Source organism: Rhinoraja longicauda, chromosome 26 (genome assembly GCF_053455715.1).
Source record: "Rhinoraja longicauda isolate Sanriku21f chromosome 26, sRhiLon1.1, whole genome shotgun sequence".
NCBI lineage: Eukaryota > Metazoa > Chordata > Chondrichthyes > Rajiformes > Arhynchobatidae > Rhinoraja > Rhinoraja longicauda.
Genome location: NC_135978.1, coordinates 26,187,842 through 26,209,365, shown reverse-complemented (window position 1 = coordinate 26,209,365; position 21,524 = coordinate 26,187,842). Strand labels below are relative to the sequence as shown.

The 21,524-nt window shown below is 40.3% G+C and overlaps 1 protein-coding gene across 5 annotated transcripts in view; it reads right to left on the bottom strand.

Annotated features, from left to right (window-relative positions):
• Positions 1-21,524, bottom strand: part of ulk2 (unc-51 like autophagy activating kinase 2) — a 111,346-nt gene that overhangs the window by 34,501 nt on the left and 55,321 nt on the right. For 4 of the 5 annotated variants that reach the window (XM_078422410.1, XM_078422409.1, XM_078422411.1 and 1 more), the window contains 6 exons: positions 18,908-18,990; positions 17,503-17,553; positions 12,738-12,832; positions 10,752-10,923; positions 7,890-7,950; positions 5,302-5,394 (listed from right to left, as the gene is read on the bottom strand). In XM_078422410.1, the coding sequence (XP_078278536.1) occupies positions 5,302-5,394; positions 7,890-7,950; positions 10,752-10,923; positions 12,738-12,832; positions 17,503-17,553; positions 18,908-18,990 (555 nt within the window). The remainder of the gene's footprint in view (positions 1-5,301; positions 5,395-7,889; positions 7,951-10,751; positions 10,924-12,737; positions 12,833-17,502; positions 17,554-18,907; positions 18,991-21,524) is intronic. The other variant, XM_078422412.1, reaches the window with a different exon arrangement.

Below are 21,524 nucleotides of genomic sequence, written 5' to 3'. Positions count from 1 at the left end.
CTGGATTTGTTTTAAAAAAAGTTAACCCTTCCCTGGCCAGATGGAAACAATGCATTCCCTGTATTTTCTGAATGGCGATGATTAAATTTAGTACTGCTGGTAAACACTATGAACAATCTGTAAAGGTCACCTGTAGTTCTGATGAAAGTTCATCGACCCAAAACATTCTCTCTCCACAGATGCTGCCTGATTGGCTGAGCATTTTCAGCATTTCCTGTTTTTAGTTCAGGGTTATTGATCACCTCCTGGTCTCTAACTTATGCAGACTTCTCAAACATTTCTCAGAAATGTTTTGAAGTCTTTAACATTCTGTTTGCGGCATCTGAACTGTACAGAACACTGGTTGCTCCATACAGAACGTCCTGCTTGCTAACTAATGGTCAAACCGGCTTTCAAGCCTTTAAATGGCTGGCAACCTCCCTCTGGTGATGTCTGCAGAGGGGTGGTGGTGGAGGGGGATGGGGAGGGCAGGTGGGAGTTTGGCAGGTGCAAAATACTTAAAAGTCTTCTGCTTTTATTTTATGCAGCTGGATGAAGAAAAGCATTATACAACTACTGAACAGGAAAACAATAAAACAAAATAAACCGAGACTTGGGGGGGAGGGGGGGGGGGGGGGGGGGGGGGGGGGGGAAGGAGGGCAGGGAACAAAAAAAAGTCTGCTTATGTACATTTATGACATATAGCAATTGTCAACAAAATTAAACAGCATTACTACCCAAAGTAACACAATTGAATCGCTAAAGTAATTGTTAAATGTTATTCAATGATAAATGTTTTTTTCATAATTTGCTTGTGTGAAGTCTGCACATTCTCCCAGTGACCCTGTGGGGTTCTCTCCAGGTGCTTTAGTTTGTTGCCACATCGCAGACTCACACGGTCGGTGTGGGCAAGTTTGGCCATAGGCATGACTCTATGGCATGGATCGCTAGGTGAATTGTTGGTTGTAAATTGCCCTTAGTATCAAGGTGAGTGGGTGAAACCTGAGGGAGTTGACGGGAAAGTGGAGAATATAAAATGATGAGATTCATGTAGAAGTAACGAACAGGAGCCGAATGTCAGCAAGGACTTGGTGGGGAAATGGCCCGTTTCTGTGCTGTATATCTCTCCAACTAAAGATAGACACAAAAAGTTGGAGTAACTTAGCGGGACAAGCAGCATCTCTGGAGAGAAGGAATGGGTGACGTTCTGGGTCGAGACCCTTTTTCAGACTGAAGGGTCTGAAGAAGGGTCTCGACCCGAAACGTCACCCATTCATTCTCTCCAGAGATGCTACCTGTTGAGTTACTCCAACTTTTTGTGTCTATCTTCGGTTTAAGCCGGCATCTGCAGTTCCTTCCTACACATATATCTCCATCTATATCCTTACAGTTCAAATTCATCCCAAGAAGGGCAAACAGTTTACCCCCAGACTCCAATCAGACAAAATTTGAGGAGTACACAGCAGTAATACAGATTCACAATTCCCAGATCACATCCTGCCTAGGAATAAGAAATCAATTGCAGAGGACATGAACTCCATCCCAGTATATTACACATTATGTGAAAAGCACCGTTATTGAGTTGCGTATATTAGTCTGAACAAAGTGAAGGCAATATGCCAGACAATAAAATGTATTTAAAGCACAGTTAAACAAGAAGCTTTTGAAAACAGGACTCCTGAGGAGATGCAGTGATTATATGTTTTAAGTGATATGACATGGAGCAAGACAGACAAGAAGTCTTCCAGTTTCAATTAAACACAAAGTGCTGGAGGAACACTTGTCTGTGGCCAACGTCTGTGAAGAGATTAGACGAGCGATGGTTCAGGTTGGGATCATTCTTCAAGCTGACATGCATTGTACCATCTACATGATACTCTGTAGCAACTCACTGAGACTCTTTAGACAGCAACTTCTAAACAACACCTCAAAAGCAGGGGAATACCATCCGTTAAATATTGCCCACCAGGCCACACACTATCCTGACTTGGAAATTCACTATTCTTTCACCGTCACTGGGTCAAACTCTGAAATTCCCTCCCTAACAGTATTGTGGGTTTACTCAGACTTCAGGACTGCAGTGATTCAAGAAGGCTGGAGTACCTTCTCAAGGGCAACTAGGGGTGAGATATTCAATGCTGGCCCAGCCGACAAAAAGTTACATCCCTTGAATCAATGTTAAAAGCAATTTTGAAAATACATCTATACTGCTCAATCTGATAAACATAAAATGTATTTTTTTTAAATTGAAATGTAAATGAATAAAATGAGTCATAATCCAAATCTTTTCTCCCACAAAAAAGTAGAATTGAAAACATCAATACTTGACTTGTATTTTAAATCATTGTAACACAATTACAGTAAATAATTTTTATTGCTGTTTTTGAATTACAATATTCCAATATTTATTCTGCATCAACTATTAACTACTCCCTGTCTGATGCTCTTGCTTGAAACTACCAAGTTAAATAAAATGTAGAAAATTAAAAGCAACAGTAGGTTCAAGATATACACAACCCCCCTCCCCATGCCCCACCTGGACTCATACCTGTTTTTACCCTCCCTCTTCCTCTGCCTTCACAATTTGCAACTCTTCCATCCTCGCCTCAACGTATGTCTTTTTATCTCTGGCCTTTCTCCAAACATCTGCCTATCAAAACCTCCCCATACCTGCCTCTACCTATTACTTGCCAGGCTTCATTCTGCCCTTTCATCCAGCTTTCTTCCCTGCCATCACCACAATCAGTCTGAAGAAGGGGCTCGAGCCAAAACGCCACCTCCCCATGTTCTCCAGAGATGCTGCCTGATCCACTGAATAAACTCCAGCACTTGGTGTATTTTTTTCACGAAGATTTACATTCCATTCTATAAAAACTAAGGCTCAACTTCAAATAAACATTTCTGCAATGAAATGGTTAAAAAGCAATTGTGTTGCTCATAATCAAGAAGAAAAAGTGCTGAAAATCAGAAGAAAAACTGAGATGCATAGAAATTTATTTTCTCAATGGGAAGTAAATCTCCAGGATTCTCTTCCCATTGGTGGTGTGGGCCAAATCATTAGATATATTTAAGGTGCAGATATCCAAATGTTTGAACGATCAAGGAAATGGCTATGAGGAACTGGCAGAAAAGAGTAGTTGACAGCAGAATTGGTGAGCCACATCTTATTATGCATAGTTATATTTTTGTCTCACATTTAAAATGCATGTTTGAGCCTCGTCTTGTCTGATACTTCACTGCTGGAACTAGGAGGTTGTTGCTGTTTGTCCTTCGGGTTCGAAGATAACTATGATTTCACTTTCAATCTTATTATTTCGACCGCTGATTGGGATCCCCGCCGAGGTTGAAGTCAAGCCGTCGGCCTCACTCTCTCGTCCTGGCCTATCGGGTTCCAGCAGCAAGACATAGTCGAGTCGGCTGGGGACAGGTCAGGATGCAGTGGATGGCCAGAAGTGTCCTACGTATCTCACTCTGCCCTGTTTGCGCTCCACGACGCTTTGCTGGGATCGTCTTTCTGCCCGTGGAACCTTCTGGTGGTTTCCTCCGCGCAATCTGCTAGGTAGACAAGCCCCAAGCCGCTGGAACCAACGACTTGCCGACTGTACTTGTGGCATACACACAAGACAGTGGAGACATCGTGGGGGCGGGGGTAATCCTGCGGCTAATCCAACGGCTTGGGGGGACGGTCGAGACCGGGGCGCCGGCGAGGCTTCTGTCCCGGCCCGGGAGACCTGGCCTCCAGTCGCCTCCAACCCGGCCGTGTTGCCCCCGGGAGGCAGGGTCGTCCTGGCCCTGGCCGCCCGCGTTGTACGAGGAGTGGCGGTCGTGGCAGCGCGGCGGGGCGAAGGCGGCGGCCGCCGGAGGCCCGCGGTAAGAGGAACTAGGAGGCACCATCTTTGAGATGATACATTACCATGAGGAAACATTAGTCAAGTAATAAGCTTTGAGTCATTGTGTTACACAACATGGAAACAGGTTCTTCAGCCCAACTCGTCTGTGCCAAACAAAATGTCTCCCTGAGCTAGTCCCATTTTCCTGCATTTAACCCAAATCCCTCTTGGACCATTCATTATTTGGCAACGGATCAGGCAAAATGGATTAGAAGAAAACAACAGGTTTTAAACTGCAAAAAAAAAATGTCTGCAGCTTTGAATAAATTGGGAAGATATAAGATACATTTGTAGAAAACTAACTTTAAAACTGATATCTCCTGGAGTTAGAAGAGCACCAAAAAGATAATGAGTTAGAAAATGAATCAGTTATAAGACACTGGAAAAAGGTTAAAGTTATTGGAGGCTGCTCACTGCACTCGCTTGTCTTACAGAGAAGTTTGCAAATATGATCAGTACAGATGACTTTTAACAACAGTGATACCCGATGACAAGTACACAGGTTATTTTGAACTTTACTTGAAAGTATTTCTTCATGCTTCATTTAACACAAGCAGGTTTGGTTGCTTTCTAGAGAGTGTTGTGTATCTTGGCTCATCCTCCCGAGTTCCTTTCCTACCCAAAAGATGTTAAATTTCTTCACAGATATTGGGGCTAATGGTCAAAAATCTGAAGTCGGCTGATCTGAAATGCTAATAGTTAACAAGAATTTTTAAACCACAGCCCATCACGAATTTAACAATACCTGTGTATCAATGGCAAAAACAAGTTTCATTTTGTTTCTTCAAATTTACTCTCGCAGGACTTCAGGGTCTTAGAGATAATTAAACAGAGTGAGATTTTCTGCAAGTTCTGACCAAAATAATTTTGTATTGCATTTTCCATAATCGTTTAGTGGGTTCAAGATAAAATTCACCGGGTCAGGCTCCTGACTAGAAATAAATTGAGTGTTTCCTGGTTTAAAGTAGACATACTGCTGATTAAAGAACGCACTTCAAACTGTCCTTATTAAAAATTATTTTTCACATTAAAATGCATTTCAATTTATTAAGAAAACAACTAGTGTATAACGTAGCTATCAAATGTTCAGTATAACTTTTTTTTCATAAAACAGACATTTCCAATCATCTTAAATTGGCTTGTCCACAGAGATAGATTGTCATTAGAGGTTAAATTTTGCTGATGAATGCCTTTGCAACTCCATTAGCAAAACTACACCAGGTTACCACTCTATAATATCTATGTTTCTTTACACAGCCTACTATGGTAGCTCATGGAAGATGTAATGTTTGCAATTGTGCAATGATTTTTAGAGTAACTTAAGCAATGCAAATTCAAGCGGATTTTAGGTATAATCTTTTGATTGTGGCACACATGGAAACTCGGCCCCATACTATTTTATTCCTTTATAAAATCTATATGAAGGTCCTACCTGTTGGCTGAGCTAGAAGAGCTGGACCTGGATGAGGCTGAGGAAGGTCTCTGCAGTGTAACTGAGCCCCCCGAAGAGGTTAAAGGTGACTGCCTAACAGGTTTGTGAAGAAAGAAAATCAGGGTACGTATTTACTTTGCTATTTTGAATCTGATAATTAATTCACCATAATTTCAGGAGTCTTTCCAACCCAACACCCCCTCTTATGGCTGACTGAGTTTTTATATCTGGCATAATTTCTGGACAGTACCTGGAGGAAGTAACACTGATTTTTATTTTGCCACCAATTTAGTTTTTATTTTATGAGTCATGCTGAAAGGAGGTGAATTTTGGGAAACAATGTACTTTTATGGGTTGGTCAATCTCAGGAGTAAAATATTAAATATTTATTAAAAATAGATACACATTATAATCCAGATCAATAGTAGTTAAATTATTGGAAGAGTACAGATAGATCTGCCTACTATTTAAGGGTTATCTTGGATGTGATCACACACTCTTTTTTCAACTGCAAACAGGTTCCTTCATTCCTCTCCCAGCATCTCCACCAAGAGGCTGTTTGAAAAGGTGTCAAAGACACTTCTAGTTTAACAGGTTATACAAGTTCATTTTGGCCTCATCTCACACTTACACGTTTCTCCAGTTTCTCTCTCTCTCTCTCTCTCTCTCTCCTCATGCTCTCTGCAAACTCATCAGTCCAGAAGAACCACCTCCATGTCCCTCTACTCTATTCCCAATAAACCACCAACATTTCCTCCAGGCTGTAGAAGGGTCTCGACCCAAAACATCACCTATCCATGTTCTACAGAGATGTTGGCTGACCGGTTGAGTTACTTCAGCACTTTGTGTCTATCTTTGGTATAAATCAGCACCTGCAGTTCTTTCTTTTCAACATTTTACTGTTTCTTTCTTCGGGTACTGCTGTAACCCCTACTTTGTCATCATCACTCTACTCCTCTAAAGACATTAAATGTTCAATTTTTATAAACACGCAATCCTCTGAAATACCTGTGCCCAAATTTAAACTGTCCCATGATGAGGGACTATACCTTCAACTGCACAGGGTCTCAGCAATGGAACCGCCACCAAAGCCCATCGCCACCTTTCCTTTGCATCTTCAAATATAAAATCTACTTTTTTTCCCATCAAGCACCTAGACATCTGAGCTAATGACATCTTGAATTGCATCATTTAAAAAAAAAAAGATAATAATGCTCTCCAGAACCTTGGGATGTTCTCGCTGGTTTACCATATAAATGTGAGTTGATCAAACAGTCATCTAATGCTGCCTTCTACTATTTGCAGGAGTTTGCAAAAAAAAAGGACGGTTACTTAAGGAAATCAATATTGTTAATGAATATGTCTAGACATCTTCAGCATAGTTCACACAAGCAACATATGTTGCATCATACAAGCTCACATGAGGTATGCTAGCATTAAGGCAAGGTAAACTACTTTTATTTCCCACTCTCTAAGCTTGTATTACCTAGAGTAATTAAATGGACCCCACCCAAAAGTCAGGAAATCATGCCCAAATTTAATCGAGCCTGAACACAAGACCCTGACTGTTCAATGTGCCCGATGATCCCCACTGTCACAGTATTATCGCAACATTGCTTATTCAATGATGTTCGTTCCCCAAAATAGTCAATAAAGCTGCAATATACCTTCATAGCAAATACTCTGTGAAATGGCTTTCAAACAGTCTTATATAAATTTAGTTTAGGTACAGATTTATTTTGAAGTTAGACACTGAACAATAAGAAACAAAATCCAAGATTTAAAAAAAAAAGTCCACTGACTCATCTGACAGGCTAAACAAACATTATTCTCCCCATATCTGATGTCCTCCCTTCTCCTCCACCCACACAAGTGATCCGGTAAAGAAGCAAAGTTCTGAAATTGTTGGGATTATTAATGGACCATTAATTATTAATGCACCCAGTTGCATAATTTTATTGAACATGCATACATTGTAATTAGGCTAACACTTTTGTTATAACAGCAGAAAGAGAAAAACAATAAAAGCTCTTTGAATATTATTATTAGGAATACCTTCTATACTTTAAAAAAAAAAGGCAGTATCTCTGGAGAACATGGATAGGTGACGTTTCAGATCAGGGAGAAAGGTCCCGACCCGAAATGTCACCTATCCACATTCTCCAGAGATGCTGCCCGACCCGCTGAGTTACACCAGCACTTTGTGTCCTTTAAAAAACAAAACAGCCCTGTAGTTTCTTGTTTCTACTTTTTATACTTAAATTCTTGGTCCCATCCCCTTGGGGGAAAAAAAGAAAACCAAATATGCTCTGATTTATCTGAGGTTGAAGGATGGACAAGTTCTTGCCCACAGACCTGTTCAAGCATTATGAATCTTGAACATGGTCACTGCCAGCCTTAAAGAAGTCACTATTTAAGTGACACCAACCTAATTTACTCCAATAGATAATACATTTCATTCTAAAACAAACAGGACATGTCCGTTAAGTTGGTTTTTCTTCATGTTTTTAATGATGAAGTATTACTGCAAGTCTTTCCTCCCTCTAGACAACAGTGCTAAAGTATAAAATATAAAAATGTATACGCACCCGCCACACATCAGAAATTCACTGGAAGCTCGTCTGCCCACTGTCCCCAATGGCATGTCATCTGCACAAAGTTTCAAAACAGATTGAGAGGCATAAACTTTGTTGGGAACACCAAAAACATTTCCAATAAATACAAACTGGTTAAGATAATCTAAATAGTTACAAATATTGCTTCACATAAGTGCCATAGCTCTTGAAGGAAGTTGGATTCGGGAAAACGATGACGCAATTGTGTCAACAATCTAAATATATTTTCTGATCCTGTATTTATCATACATAAACAATGGTTGCTACGGAAGAAAGTTTTGTAATATATCATCTGTACATAATTAATAAGGAACTAATAAAAAAAAATCAACTTTCAAACTTTTGGCTTGTTTATTATGTTATCTCTTGAGTATGTGTTTACAAACCCGTTGCACTATTGTGAGAAATAATTTCATTGTTCCATTTTGGTACATAGGACAATTAAACACCCTTGACCAGATCCTTAATGGAACTACTTTAGACTTGGCCATTAATTTAGTCAATTCAGTTCTCTGTAATATTTTAAACACCAACTTACCCTTTCAACATCAACTTGAGATCAATAGTTGACCTTTTGCTTATTTTTGTGGATAAAAGGTCAAGATGAAATCTGTGCTGTGCAGTACCAAGAGAGTATTGTATTGCTTGGGATGCTATCTCTTAATTACTCAACCAAATACCTTTCTGTCTCCAAATAAACACAGAAGATCCCATAGAACTATATGAAGAGCTGGGAGTTCTCCCACTAACCCAGGTTATTTTACCTCTACGATTGAAGAAGGGTCTCGACCCGAAACGTTACCCATTCCTTCTCTCCTGAGATGCTGCCTGACCTGCTGAGTTACTCCAGCATTTTGTGAATAAATACCTTCGATTTGTACCAGCATCTGCAGTTATTTTCTTGTATTAATATAACAGATTATTGCTGTTTGCAAGTACCTATGTGAGTCACAGGAACACTGCAGTACAATAACGGCCTCTTAAAAGAATTTCAGTAGTTGTGAGGAACTGGGATCCCTTAAATTGTTCAACATGTCTCATGCTCACATTGATACCAAAGTCAAAAGCTGCTTTCAAATTGTGTTTAGCATTCTTCTCTATTAAATCACACATGGGAGCAATACAAGGAATGCCTAAATCCCTGGAGCCAACAAAAAAAAATCAACTTTATTATCAGTGGATTCTAAGTTACTGGGACTGTTACATAGACTCTAAAAAATTACTTAGACTTATTAAGATGAACTACATTAAAAAAAACCAGATAACACTACACATCCAATCAGTTTAGTTCAGAGATACAGCAAGGAAACAGGCCCTTCGGCTCACCAAATCCATGCTGACTAACGATCATCCATACACTAGTTCAATCCTACACTCTAGGGACAATTTACAAAGCCAATTAACCCACAAACTTGCACTTCTTAGGAGTATGGGAGGAAACCGGAGCACCCAATGATAACCCACAAAGTCACAGGGAGAATGTACAAGCTCTGTATAGACAGCACCTGTAGTCAGGATCGAATCCGGGTCGCTGGTGCTGTAAGGTAGCAACTCTATCACTGTACCACCTCAATATAAAAATAATTCATGTGGATAAGATATAATTCGTGCAACAGAAGTATACATTTTGGAGAAACAAGGAACTGCAAATGCTGGTTTACACAAAGGGACACAAAATGCCAGATACTCAGCAGGTCAGGCAGCATCTCTGGAGAACATGGATACGTGACCTTTTGGGTTGGAACTCTTCGCATACCTCGAGAAACTTCTGAAACCAGCCTGTGATTTGTTTAAAAGTGCAAATTGGAACAGTTCCATTGGAACCTCCAGTATAACACTACAGCCAATGCACATAATAGCACAAAATGCCAAAATTACGTATGAACATGCTCAACTGGATAAATTAGCAAGATAATGTAAACATCCACTTGTCATTGATTATGTTTTTATTCATCAGTGATTCATTCATAGAAAGATTAGCTGCTACCCCTGGACTCCCATGAGCAAGGACACCAAGCTGCAGCTTTCATTTAAGAATGAATCGAGTTCAATCCTCAAACTACTATTAGACATCCCCAATCCTACACAACAGAAATCACAATTTGGATTATTTTAGTTACCTTAAAACCAAATGTTCAAATAATTGAATGGCATCTTCAAATCCAATTGATACAAATCTTGAAATCCTACAGAATTTTAAAACATTTGACTTATTCAGTCCTTACACAAATGACTCATGGCAAATTCAGAAAGGGCAAGGAAGAGGTGAATCGTTGCAGAAAAATGAATGCAAATATGAATTTATTCAATATATTCATAGTAATGGAAGACTGCATTTGCAGGCAATTATTTGATTATTTGAGTGTGCAAGATCTCTATTTTGGACATTCCGATTCGTTAGAATAAAGCATTTTAAATTCAATGCAGCAATGCATTTTAGCCATGAATGCAAAATAATTTTTTTAAAGGTTCCGAGGACAAAAACAAAAAGTAAATGTCCACAAGTCATTAGACAATAGACAATAGGTGCAGGAGGAGGCCATTCGGCCCTTCGAGCCAGCACCGCCATTCAATGTGATCATGGCTGATCATTCTCAATCAGTACCCCATTCCTGCCTTCTCCCCATATCCGCTATCCTTAAGAGCTCTATCTAGCTCTCTCTTGAATGCATTCAGAGAATTGGCCTCCACTGCCTTCTGAGTCGGTAAACAGACTCCAATAGCCAATGAACAGAAGTGCAGTCAACCTGCTCAAGGAGTCTTAGGTCTCCCTCCTCGTCTCTAAAGATTTGAAACTATTGAAACAAACCAACAAAATGCAGAGCAGTTGCTTACATGACTGATCAGAAGAGATGCTATGTGGAACAAGAACAAAGTCATCCGTGTCACACGAAGAATTCTTGCTGCCACTACTTGCAGAATCTTTGGAAACCTGCAGATAGTTCGGAGGACCCAAAGGTGGGGAAGACAACGTGTCCTCCTGTATCCTTTGCATGTCAGGTAATGACTGAAGGGGGAAAAAAAAACAAGTTACAAGATATTAACCGTACAATCATGAAATCCCACAAATAATATTTCAGCTATTCTGCAAAGTTTCTTTTTGGGCAAAAGACAAATTCGGATCTTAACTTTTGTACATTATCCTTTGTTGATTTCAGTTGCATATTTAGATCACGTTATAAAACATGCAGCTACATTTGATTAGTGTATCTTGTTTATATTTACTCTGCTCACAGCAGTATAATCAAATATTGGGCGATCCTTGAAAGATGAGGCACATTCAAAGTTACCAAGGTTACATCAAGACACCTAAACACTCAAGAATGTTTGAAAAATTCTATTATTGAAGATAGTAGTAACTGCTTCTAATTTGCCTCCATCTGATCTAAAGAGTTGAACGCCATGTCACATAACACATTTGACTATGCAATATGCCAGCTTTGGATATAAATATTCATTTTAACTATAAAAGATTAACAGCCATTAAGCTGTGACATTTAAGACTCGGGCAAGTGGGACCAGCTAGGTTAAACTTGGTTGACGTGGACATATTGGGACAGAGAACCTGTTTCCGTGCTGTATAGATCTGACTTTAATCGGCAATGAACTATACTAGTGATTGGGAAGATTATGTATCAAGCTCAGAATTTAAATTCGTGAGAGTAGTATTGTCAGAATTCTGTCGTTCCAACAGGTAGCTAAACTTTAAGACACTGCTGGCGTTAAAGAAAGGAATGAAGTTTTATAGGACTTCGGTTAGGGCACTTTTGGAATATTGCGTGCAGTTCTGGTTACCCCGTTACAGGAAGGATGTGGAGGCTTTGGAAAGGGTGCAGAGTAGGTTTACCAGAATGATACCTGGATGGGGAGGGGGTGTATTAGCTACGGAGAGGTTGGACAGAAAAGGAGATTGCTGGGAGACCAGATTGAAGGATATAAAATGATGAGTGGCATAGATAGGGTAGATTTTTTCCCCCAGGATGGAAAATTCAAATACTAGAGGGCATAGTGTTAAGGTGAAAATGGCAAAGTTTAAAGGAGATGCGCAGGGAAGTTTTTTTTTACACAGTGGGTGGTGAGTGCCTGGAATGCACTGCTGGCAGTGTTGGTTAAGGCAGATAAGACAGTGGCATTTTAGAGACTTTTGGATCAGCATTAGGATACACAGGGAATGAAGGGATATACCTTCTGTGCAAGTAGATAAGAGATGGCCTTGATATCATATTCGGCACAGACATTGTGGACTGAAGGGCCTGTTCTTGTGCTGAACTGTTCTATGTTGTTTTGGGATACCACATGGTGTGACCAATTTGCTTGTGTTTGCTTAATGGAACACCAAAAATAGACCCTCTCATGTTAGGTCCAGTAAAGTTTGAATCTACAGTGTCACAACTTGCAATTTAATTTCAATTCTTTTAAAAATAAATAAAATGTATCTAGAACATAAATTAACATTGCCAAAAAGTAGTATTACATTTTGGTGGGCTACAAAAGTTATTGCCAAACTAATTATTGTCTTGCAGCTTAAGTTCAATTTTTGATTCTGCAACTTAAAGTTAATCATTTGTTAAATATCACTATTCAATGGAGATTTTGTATACCCCACGATTAAGTATTGATTTTATTTTAAACTAAAATAAACATCAACCTTGCTTTTTAGAATTAATTGTGCACGAAAGCCAGTAACACTTACATTGTTTTGAATGGTTCACTTAATGAAGTACGATGAGGTTAGATTAATTTATCGTTTAACATTAATGACAAAATGTTCGCCAGATAGGATCTGGAGGGAATAATGCATCAATAAATAATGCTACTTACTGGAGGAGAGGCAAAATGACAAGATGGAGAGCTGCCACAAGAACTACCAGACACGGAACCAGGGCACGTGGGCACAGGAACAGGGACAGGACACGCTGGAGATAGAATCATCCAAATCCATTAGATGCAAGTACTATATTCTATTACAGCTCTGCATGTGAATATCTAATTTAATTGATCAAATGGATTTGAACCACACACATTATTCAACTGCACCCTAACTTCAGCAGGGCAAGATAAAGTGACAATCAATAGACAATAGAAAATGCCAATCAATAGAGTAGGCCATTCGGCCCTTCGAGCCAGCACCGTCATTCACAGCGATCGTGGCTGATTATCCACAATCAGTACCCCGTTCCTGCCTTCTCCCCGTATCCCTTGACTCCGCTATCATGAAGAGCTCTATCTAAAGGGCCTGTCTCACTTAGGCGATTTTAAGGCGACCGCCGGCGACTAGGCTGTCGCCGAACGTTCGCCGGGGTGTCGCGGGCATGATCGTGAGGAGTCTTCCAAAAATCGTAGTGGATCTCGGCGCGTCGCCGAGAAATCAAACGGTTCCTTGTTACAGTGAAGCTTGGTTTTTAAGTAACCCATGCAAGGTGTTATAGTTCAAAACTCTCAAGTAGTTACCGACTTGTCAGTGATTTCAGCGAAAATTAGGATGCCGGAGAAGCATTGACAGCGTGGGAATTTTCGCGATGTTTCAGAAGACACTGTAATCTCGACCTGACTCGGCATTGTCGTGGTCATTGTCGTCGGGTAAAAGAAAAGTTCGGCGACCTGCTACGACTATGTCAGTCGCCGGCAGTCACCAAAAAAATCGCCTAAGTGGGACAGGCCCTTAACTCTCTCTTGAAAGCATCCAGGGAATTGGCCTCCACAGCCTTCTGAGGCAGAGAATTCCACAGCTTCACAACTCTCTGAGTGAAAAAGTTTTTCCTCATCTCCATTCTAAATGGCCTACCCCTTATTCTTAAACTGTGGCCCCTGCTTCGGGGCTCCCCCAACACCAGGAACGTTTCCTGCCTCAAGCGTGTCCAATCCCTTAATAATCTTATATGTTTCAATAAGATTCCCTCTCATCCTTCTAAATTCCAGAGTATACAAGCTCAGTCGCTCCAGTCTATCAACATATGATAGTCCCACCATTCAGGGAATTAACCTCGTGAATCTATGCTGCACTTCCTCAATAGTAAAAATGCCCTTCCTCAAATTTGGAGACCAAAACTGCACACAATACTCCAGGTGCGGTCTCACTAGGACCCTGTACAACTGCAGAAGGACCTCTTTGCTCCTATACTCAACTCCTCTTGTTATGAGCTATCTTCACTGCCTGCCGTACCTGCATGCTTACTTTCCGTGACCGATGAACTAGGACACCCAGATCTCGTTGTACTTCCCCTTTTCCGAACTTGACACCATTCAGATAATAATCTGCTTTCCTGTTCTTACCACCAAACTGGGTAACCTTTCATTTATCCACATTAAACTGCATCTGCCATCTCACACAACCTGTCCAAGTCACCCTGCATCCCCATAGCATCCTCCTCACAGTTCACACTGCCACCCAGCTTTGTGTCATCTGCAAATTTACTAATGTTACTTTTAATCCCCTCATCTAAGTCATTAATGTATATTGTAAATAGCTGCAGTCCCAGCACCGAGCCTTGCGGTACCCCACTAGTGACTGCCTGCCATTCTGAAAGGGACCCATTTATCCCTTCTCTTTGTTTCCTGTCTGCCAACCAATTTTCTATCCATGTCAGTACCCTACCCCCAAATACCATGTGCTCTAATTCTGTCCACTAATCTCCTATGTGGGACCTTATCGAAGGCTTTCTGAAAGTCCAGGTACACTACATCCACTAGCTCTCCCTTGTCCATTTTCCTAGTTACATCCTGACAGAGCAAAGACAATTTCCATTAGATAAAGCTTCTATTTCCTTTGAAGTCATTTACAAGGAATTAAAGGGAAGTATGAATAACATTGAGAGTAGCTGGAGGATAACAACTGACCGATATTTTTTCTCTGCAACAAAAGACCATCACGCTAATCATGAAAGTAAACATAGCACAAAAAGTAAGGAAATTTGTGTTTGGTAGATTATTTCTTTGTTGTAACAATGCTTCTTGGCAATAAATCTTATACCGTTGGAAAGCCTGTTTATTTCCCTTTTAAATGGTGCCACATTTGTAAGGAACATGCATTTGTGGGATGAGCAGCAGAGCTGAGTATATGGGATGCGCCCATGAAAAAATTGCCAAATCTTCTCTGCCAATGCCAAACAGCTTATTCTGCCATTGACTCTTGTTCGGTGTTGTTTGGTGGATTGGATGATTGGTCTGAAGAAACAAGACATATTGGCAATTTAACAATTTATTCATTTAATAAACAGGAGCCACAGTAGCATGTGGAAGAACCATACACAGCCACAACAGCCTGGCACCTCCTCCTCATGCTGGTCACCAGCCTGGTCACACACTGTTGTGGGATGGCATCCCATTCTTGTCAGCACCTGGGGGTACCAGAAGCTCAAAACAAGAGTCAATAGCAACAGCAGAATAAGCTGTTTGGCATTGGCAGAGAAGATTTGGCAAATTTTTCATGGGCGCATCCCATATACTCAGCTCTGCTGCTCATCCCACAAATGCATGTTCCTTACAAATGTGGCACCATTTAAAAGGGAAATAAACAGGCTTTCCAACGGTATAAGATTTATTGCCAAGAAGCATTGTTACAACAAAGAAATAATCTACCAAACACAAATTTCCTTACTTTTTGTGCTATGTTTAGTTGTGAAATAAGCCCTTTGCTACCGACTTTATTGTTTAATCATCGAATTTGATAATCTTGTATCTACTTTAACAAATTAGAATGCTAATTAACATCAGCAGCAGAAGCTATTGTTTAAATATTTGATTAACTTCCCTGGGCTACAGAAAATATTACTCAAACATAATGCAAAGTGCTAGAGGAACACATCGGGTCAGGCGGAAGCAGCATTTCAAATCGGTACGGGATTTACTCATCCAGTTTCTTTCAGTGGTGGTTCAATGGTTTCTTCATTATCACGTGCACCAAGGTACAGTGAAATACTTTTTTTGCATACAGATCAGCAAGACTATGACCATACAAAAGCACAATCTCCCAGTTAGTACAGAATGTACAGAACAACCCAGATTCTAAAGCAAGTGTTGCCATTTTACAGTCCCAGCTGCAGCTGGCCACAAAGGCCCGTTGCGACCGTCGCCTCCATTCAGGTCGTCCTGTAAATCGTCGTCCCTCTCCTTGCACGGCCTTCTACAGCCCTTGTTCACCAGGGAGTGCTTCCTGCAGCCAACCTTGAGGGTACGGAATGTAAGAGTCCCTGGTTCTTCTAACCGGGCCTTTTGTCCAGTGTCTGCTGCTGTCACCGATTCCCTCCATCCTTCTCTCCTATTCCAAGTCTTCAGGGACTCACAGGGCTTACCCGTCCGGGTGCGTTCCTGGTTGTGTGGCTGGCAAGCCAGGCTTGCTGTTAGGGTAAAGCTGCAGCTTGCTGGGAAGCACCTCGCCGCCCACCAGGAGAGCTTCAGGTACTGGAACCGGTCTGAAGGAGGGCCTCGACCCGAAACATCACCCATCCCTTCTCTCCAGAGATGCAGCCTGTCCCGCTGAGTTACTCCAGCATTTTGTGTCTAGCTTCAGGTACTGATTGATTATCCAAGTTCTCATCAGACCAGTAACCTCTGAGTTTAGTACAGTTTTGGGTTTCAAAGCCTAACCTAGGAAAAACACCCAAGCTGGAGCGTGGCAAACTCTTTGCGTGCCAGGAGCGGTTCCAGGAGAGGATCTGCTATCATCCATTACAATCGTTCCACTCTTTCAAATCTTTATTTCGACAGCAGCATTAATTAACTTTTGAACTATCTTTAATCAGACATTTTCTTGCACTAAATGTTGTGCACTTTATCCTTTATCTGTGCACGACTTGATTGTAATCATGTATAGTCTTTCCCTTGACCGGATAGCACGCAAACAACAGCTTTTCATTGTACCTCAGTACACCGGGCAATAATGAACTAAACTACACTAACCAACTTCCATTCACGAAGTGACCAAATCAACTGCTCCAATTTTACTGGCTGAAAACACAAAGTTTAGCTAAACCTTAGCCAATGAATTGCACAATGCGGGCCAAGAGAAAAACAAATAAATACAATTAAACACCAATGAAAAACTAGCAAAAGCCTTAAAAATATTATTCTTGATTATTTCTCATACAACAATTAGATGTAAACTATGGTGAATCTCAGATTGTCACCATCAGTATATTTAATCTATAAGCTATCCTATCATCCATCCAACCACCCCACTTCCTCAATCCTAAAGAGAGCCTCTCACAGAACAGCCAAGTCAGTATCAAGATAAGGTCACTGCTTTTGAATGATTGCTATTGATTGTGATCGATGAAGCAGCAGCGGGAGGTACAAGGTCACAACATATATTCTAAGCATTTGGATATAAAGCAGATAAGGTTGAAGGATAATGTGATCTGGGATAAACAATAGCCATTTCAGACTGAGATACAAAGTTCAATTGATACAGTGCTCTAATTTTCATTAAACTAAATGAAAGCACAGGTCATTCTTCATTGCAAAATGGAATTTATCATTTAACGGTGGTGTTATCTGCCATTTCGACCAAAGGTGTCAGAACAGTGATTTCTTTTCAAGATTATAGTTAAAGCTGCTTCCAAATTTTGATAAATAAAGTAAGACTTACATTTTTTCACCGATGATGCCTGATCCATGAAAGGATGATTAAAGAACGTTTCTACAAAACAAAAAAATCAGTTTGTGTCAATATTTCTTTAAAGTTCTGTAATTCTGGAAGTTTAGAATAGTCTCCCATTCTTGTGAGCAGATTTCAGCGAATAAATGCTGCAAACTATAAATGCGTTCTTAAACATTTGGCTAAAGGGTGCTGCAAAAATATTTACTTGCTAATGAAATGTTGCTTTTTAAACTAACCATTCAATACTTTCAAATACCAATTTGCAGCACAACTGTTAGTTAGGATTAAAGAATGAAGTTTAAAATTAAATTTTCCTATATAGAAATTGTAAGAACTTCCATGTTAACTACCAACTTAATCTCAATTAAGAATGCACGAGCTCTGATACTGGTAGGCAGGATTCTCAAAGAAAGCAACGTTATTCATGCAGGTGGGTTCCCACTATGCATGGCCTTTATGGCAAGTTAACATGCATGCAGTAAGGGTTCCGATGGAACTTATCCCAACTCAAGACGAGAAAGAAAAGCTATGGATGTGGGTGGAAATCTGTTTCTTCTTAATAATTATGTAAATCATAATGATGGCATATAAACTTTTAACTTTAGGTGCTAACTTTTATGTAGCAATTTTAACATTGCAAAAAATTCAATCCACTCCTACTTTAAGATGCTCAACGACTATCCATTGACTAACGTTTTGGTTACCCGTTGCAAAATGGGGTTTGGTGTCAAACTTTACTCCAGTGTTGCTTTGGAATGCCTACAGAGACTTTTTCCCCCAAGTTAAAACTGCCTGATAGCAAAGTTTGATCCAATGTGGCCTTTAAAGTCTTCAAGAGGTTGGAGAAGCGGAGAGGTTTAGGAAGGAGATTCCAGATCATGTAGTTCAGGCAGCTGAAAGCATGGTCTCCATGATCAAGTGAAGACAATGGAAGATGCACAAGCCCAGATTTGTGGGACCATAAAGACCTGGGAGGATTGTAAAGTTGGGAGATTTAGATTTAAGCAGGTTTAAGGTCAAGGAGTTGGAAAATAAAATCAATGATGTTAAAATGAAGATATCAATGGACAAAAGGGCAGCATTGATCCAGAGAGCACAGGAGTGACCAGTGAAATAATTTGAGAGTCTATATGCCGGTGTTGCAGCTGCAAGCAAGGTTTTCACTGTACCTGTGCTTCAAAATACTTGTGCATATGACAATATTCTTGACTTGAAGTTCTTGAATAAGGACTTCATACGAGAGGACCTGAAGTCAAGTCAAGCCAAGCAGGTAGTTTTAACAACTGAAGATCCAGGGGCAATATACAGAAAATGACTGGTTGAATTGATATCTGCTGAACTCATAACACTGCAGCTATAATAAGATGAGTTTTAAAAAAAACTAACAACTCACCAAAATCCATTCTGTCCTTCTGGTTTCTCTGAAGCAAGCTGAGCAGTAGCCCACCCAGATGAGCAGAAGTTTCACTGGGGATGCTGTTTGAGAAATGAATCATCATCACCGATTGAAAACAAAAATAAATTATTCCAGACCAGAAAGTTAAATAATTAAGTACGTGGACACTTTAATATAACAGTGGGGCAAATGAATGTTCTAACTAAGGCTCACCACGAGCTATACCTACACAACAATTATTGGTTAATCTGGCAGTCAGTCAAAATATCCCTTCTCCCCATTTTAGAAAGGACATCAGCACCTGCAGCTGTTTAGTGTTCTCCAATGAAATAGAACATTAAAGGCTGATGATAGCGAAGCTTCTGCTCTTAGATTTAACAGTTTTATGTAAAGTATGGGAATTCTGGTTTGTGGTAAAGAACTCCACACAATTTGATTCAAATTAACAAAATCACTTAGAAAGTTTTCAAAGAAAAACTCCAGTTTTGCAGTATGGAGAGTGCTACTTAAATGATAATGCTGGGGTGGTAGGAGAATTTACAATCTGCCTGCTCAATGGAGTTAATGTTTCAAACTGAAATATCTTGGAGTTAGAGAACTTGACAAGTTTAAAACATTTTGCTCAAAGGGTAAATGACAGCAACATAATGTTAATTAGTAAATAAATAAGAATGCGATTCCAAATTTAGTGGACAGTGATCTAACCTAACGGAAACAACATTTGAAAATGTGAATACCAATGCCTAAAAATTCACCTTTGACTTGGTCTGTAAATACATATGGAATTATGGCACAAAGATTATAACTAATATTAGTCAATTATAAAAGACGAAATTGCGGAGCATTTGGATAGTAGAAACAGGATCGTTCCGAGTCAGCATGGATTTACGAAGGGGAAATCATGCTTGACTAATCTTCTGGAATTCTTTGAGGATGTAATTGACAGGGGAGAGCCGGTGGATGTGGTGTACCTTGACTTTCAGAAATCCTTTGACAAGGTTCCACATAGGAGATTAGTGGGCAAAATTAGAGCACATGGTATTGGAGGTAGGGATTTATTCACAAAGTGCTGGAGTAACTCAGCAGGTCGGGCAGCATCTCGGGAGAGAAGGAATGGGTGACGTTAAGGGTCGAGACCCTTCTTCAGACTGATGTCAGGGGGGGGCAGGACAAAGGAAGCTTTGGAGGTAGGGTACTGACATGGATAGAAAATTGGTTGACAGACAGAAAGCAAAGAGTGGGGATAAATGGGAGCCTTTCAGAATGGCAGGCAGTAACTAGTGGGGTACCGCAAGGCTCGGTGCTGGGACCGCAGCTATTTACAATATACATTAATGACTTGGATGAAGGGATTAAAAGTACCATTAGCAAATTTGCAGATGATACAAAGCTGGGTGGTAATGTGAACTGTGAGGAAGATGCTATGAGGTTGCAGGGTGACTTGGACAGGTTGTGTGAGTGGGCGGATGCATGGCAGATGCAGTTTAATGTGGATAAGTGTGAGGTTATCCACTTTGGTGGTAAGAATAGGAAGGCAGAGTATTATCTGAATGGTGTCAAGTTAGGAAAAGGGGACGTACAACGAGATCTGGGTGTCCTAGTGCATCAGTCACTGAAAGGAAGCATGCAGGTACAGCAGGCAGTGAAGAAAGCCAATGGAATGTTGGCCTTCACAACAAGAGGAGTTGAGTATAGGAGCAAAGAGGTCCTTCTGCAGTTGTACAGGGCCTTAGTGAGACCGCACCTGGAGTACTGTGTGCAGATTTGATCTCTAAATTTGAGGAAGGATATTCTTGCTATTGAGGGCGTGCAGCATAGGTTTACTAGGTTAATTCCCGGAATGGCGGGACTGTCATATGTTGAAAGACTGGAGCGACCAGGCTTGTATACACTGGAATTTAGAAGGATGAGAGGAGATCTTATCGAAACGTATAAGATTATTAAGGGGTTGGACATGTTAGAGGCAGGAAACATGTTCCCAATGTTGGGGGAGTACAGGACAAGGGGCACAGTTTAGGAATAAGGGGTAGGCCATTTAGAACTGAGATGAGGAAAACATTTTCAGTCAGAGAGTTGTGAATCTGTGGAATTCTCTGCCTCAGAACGCAGTGGAGGCCAATTCTCTGAATGCATTCAAGAGAGAGCTAGATAGAGCTCTTAAGGATAGCAGAGTCAGGGGGTATGGGGAGAAGGCAGGAACGGAGTACTGATTGAGAATGATCAGCCATGATCACATTGAATGGCGGTGCTGGCTCGAAGGGCCGAATGGCCTCCTCCTGCAGCTATTGTAAAAATTATAATAGAAACTATCTGTTACCAACTGATCCATATGGTAAACTGTTTTGAAATTATATACTCCTATATATATATATATTCAAAATAATTATAATTCCAATATAATCCTTAGAAATCAGCAAACTGAATCATTTCACATATTTACATGTTCCTTTTGTAAACTACATTGAGAAAGTTGTATCTACTAAGTAGATACTTCAAAGTAAATATTTCACCGTAAAATATATTCTTGCAAAAAAATTCATTGGAATTTCTACCATAATTTTGTAATTCTGTAATTTTTTTAACTATTCCAGGAAATGTGTTCATTACCACCTGG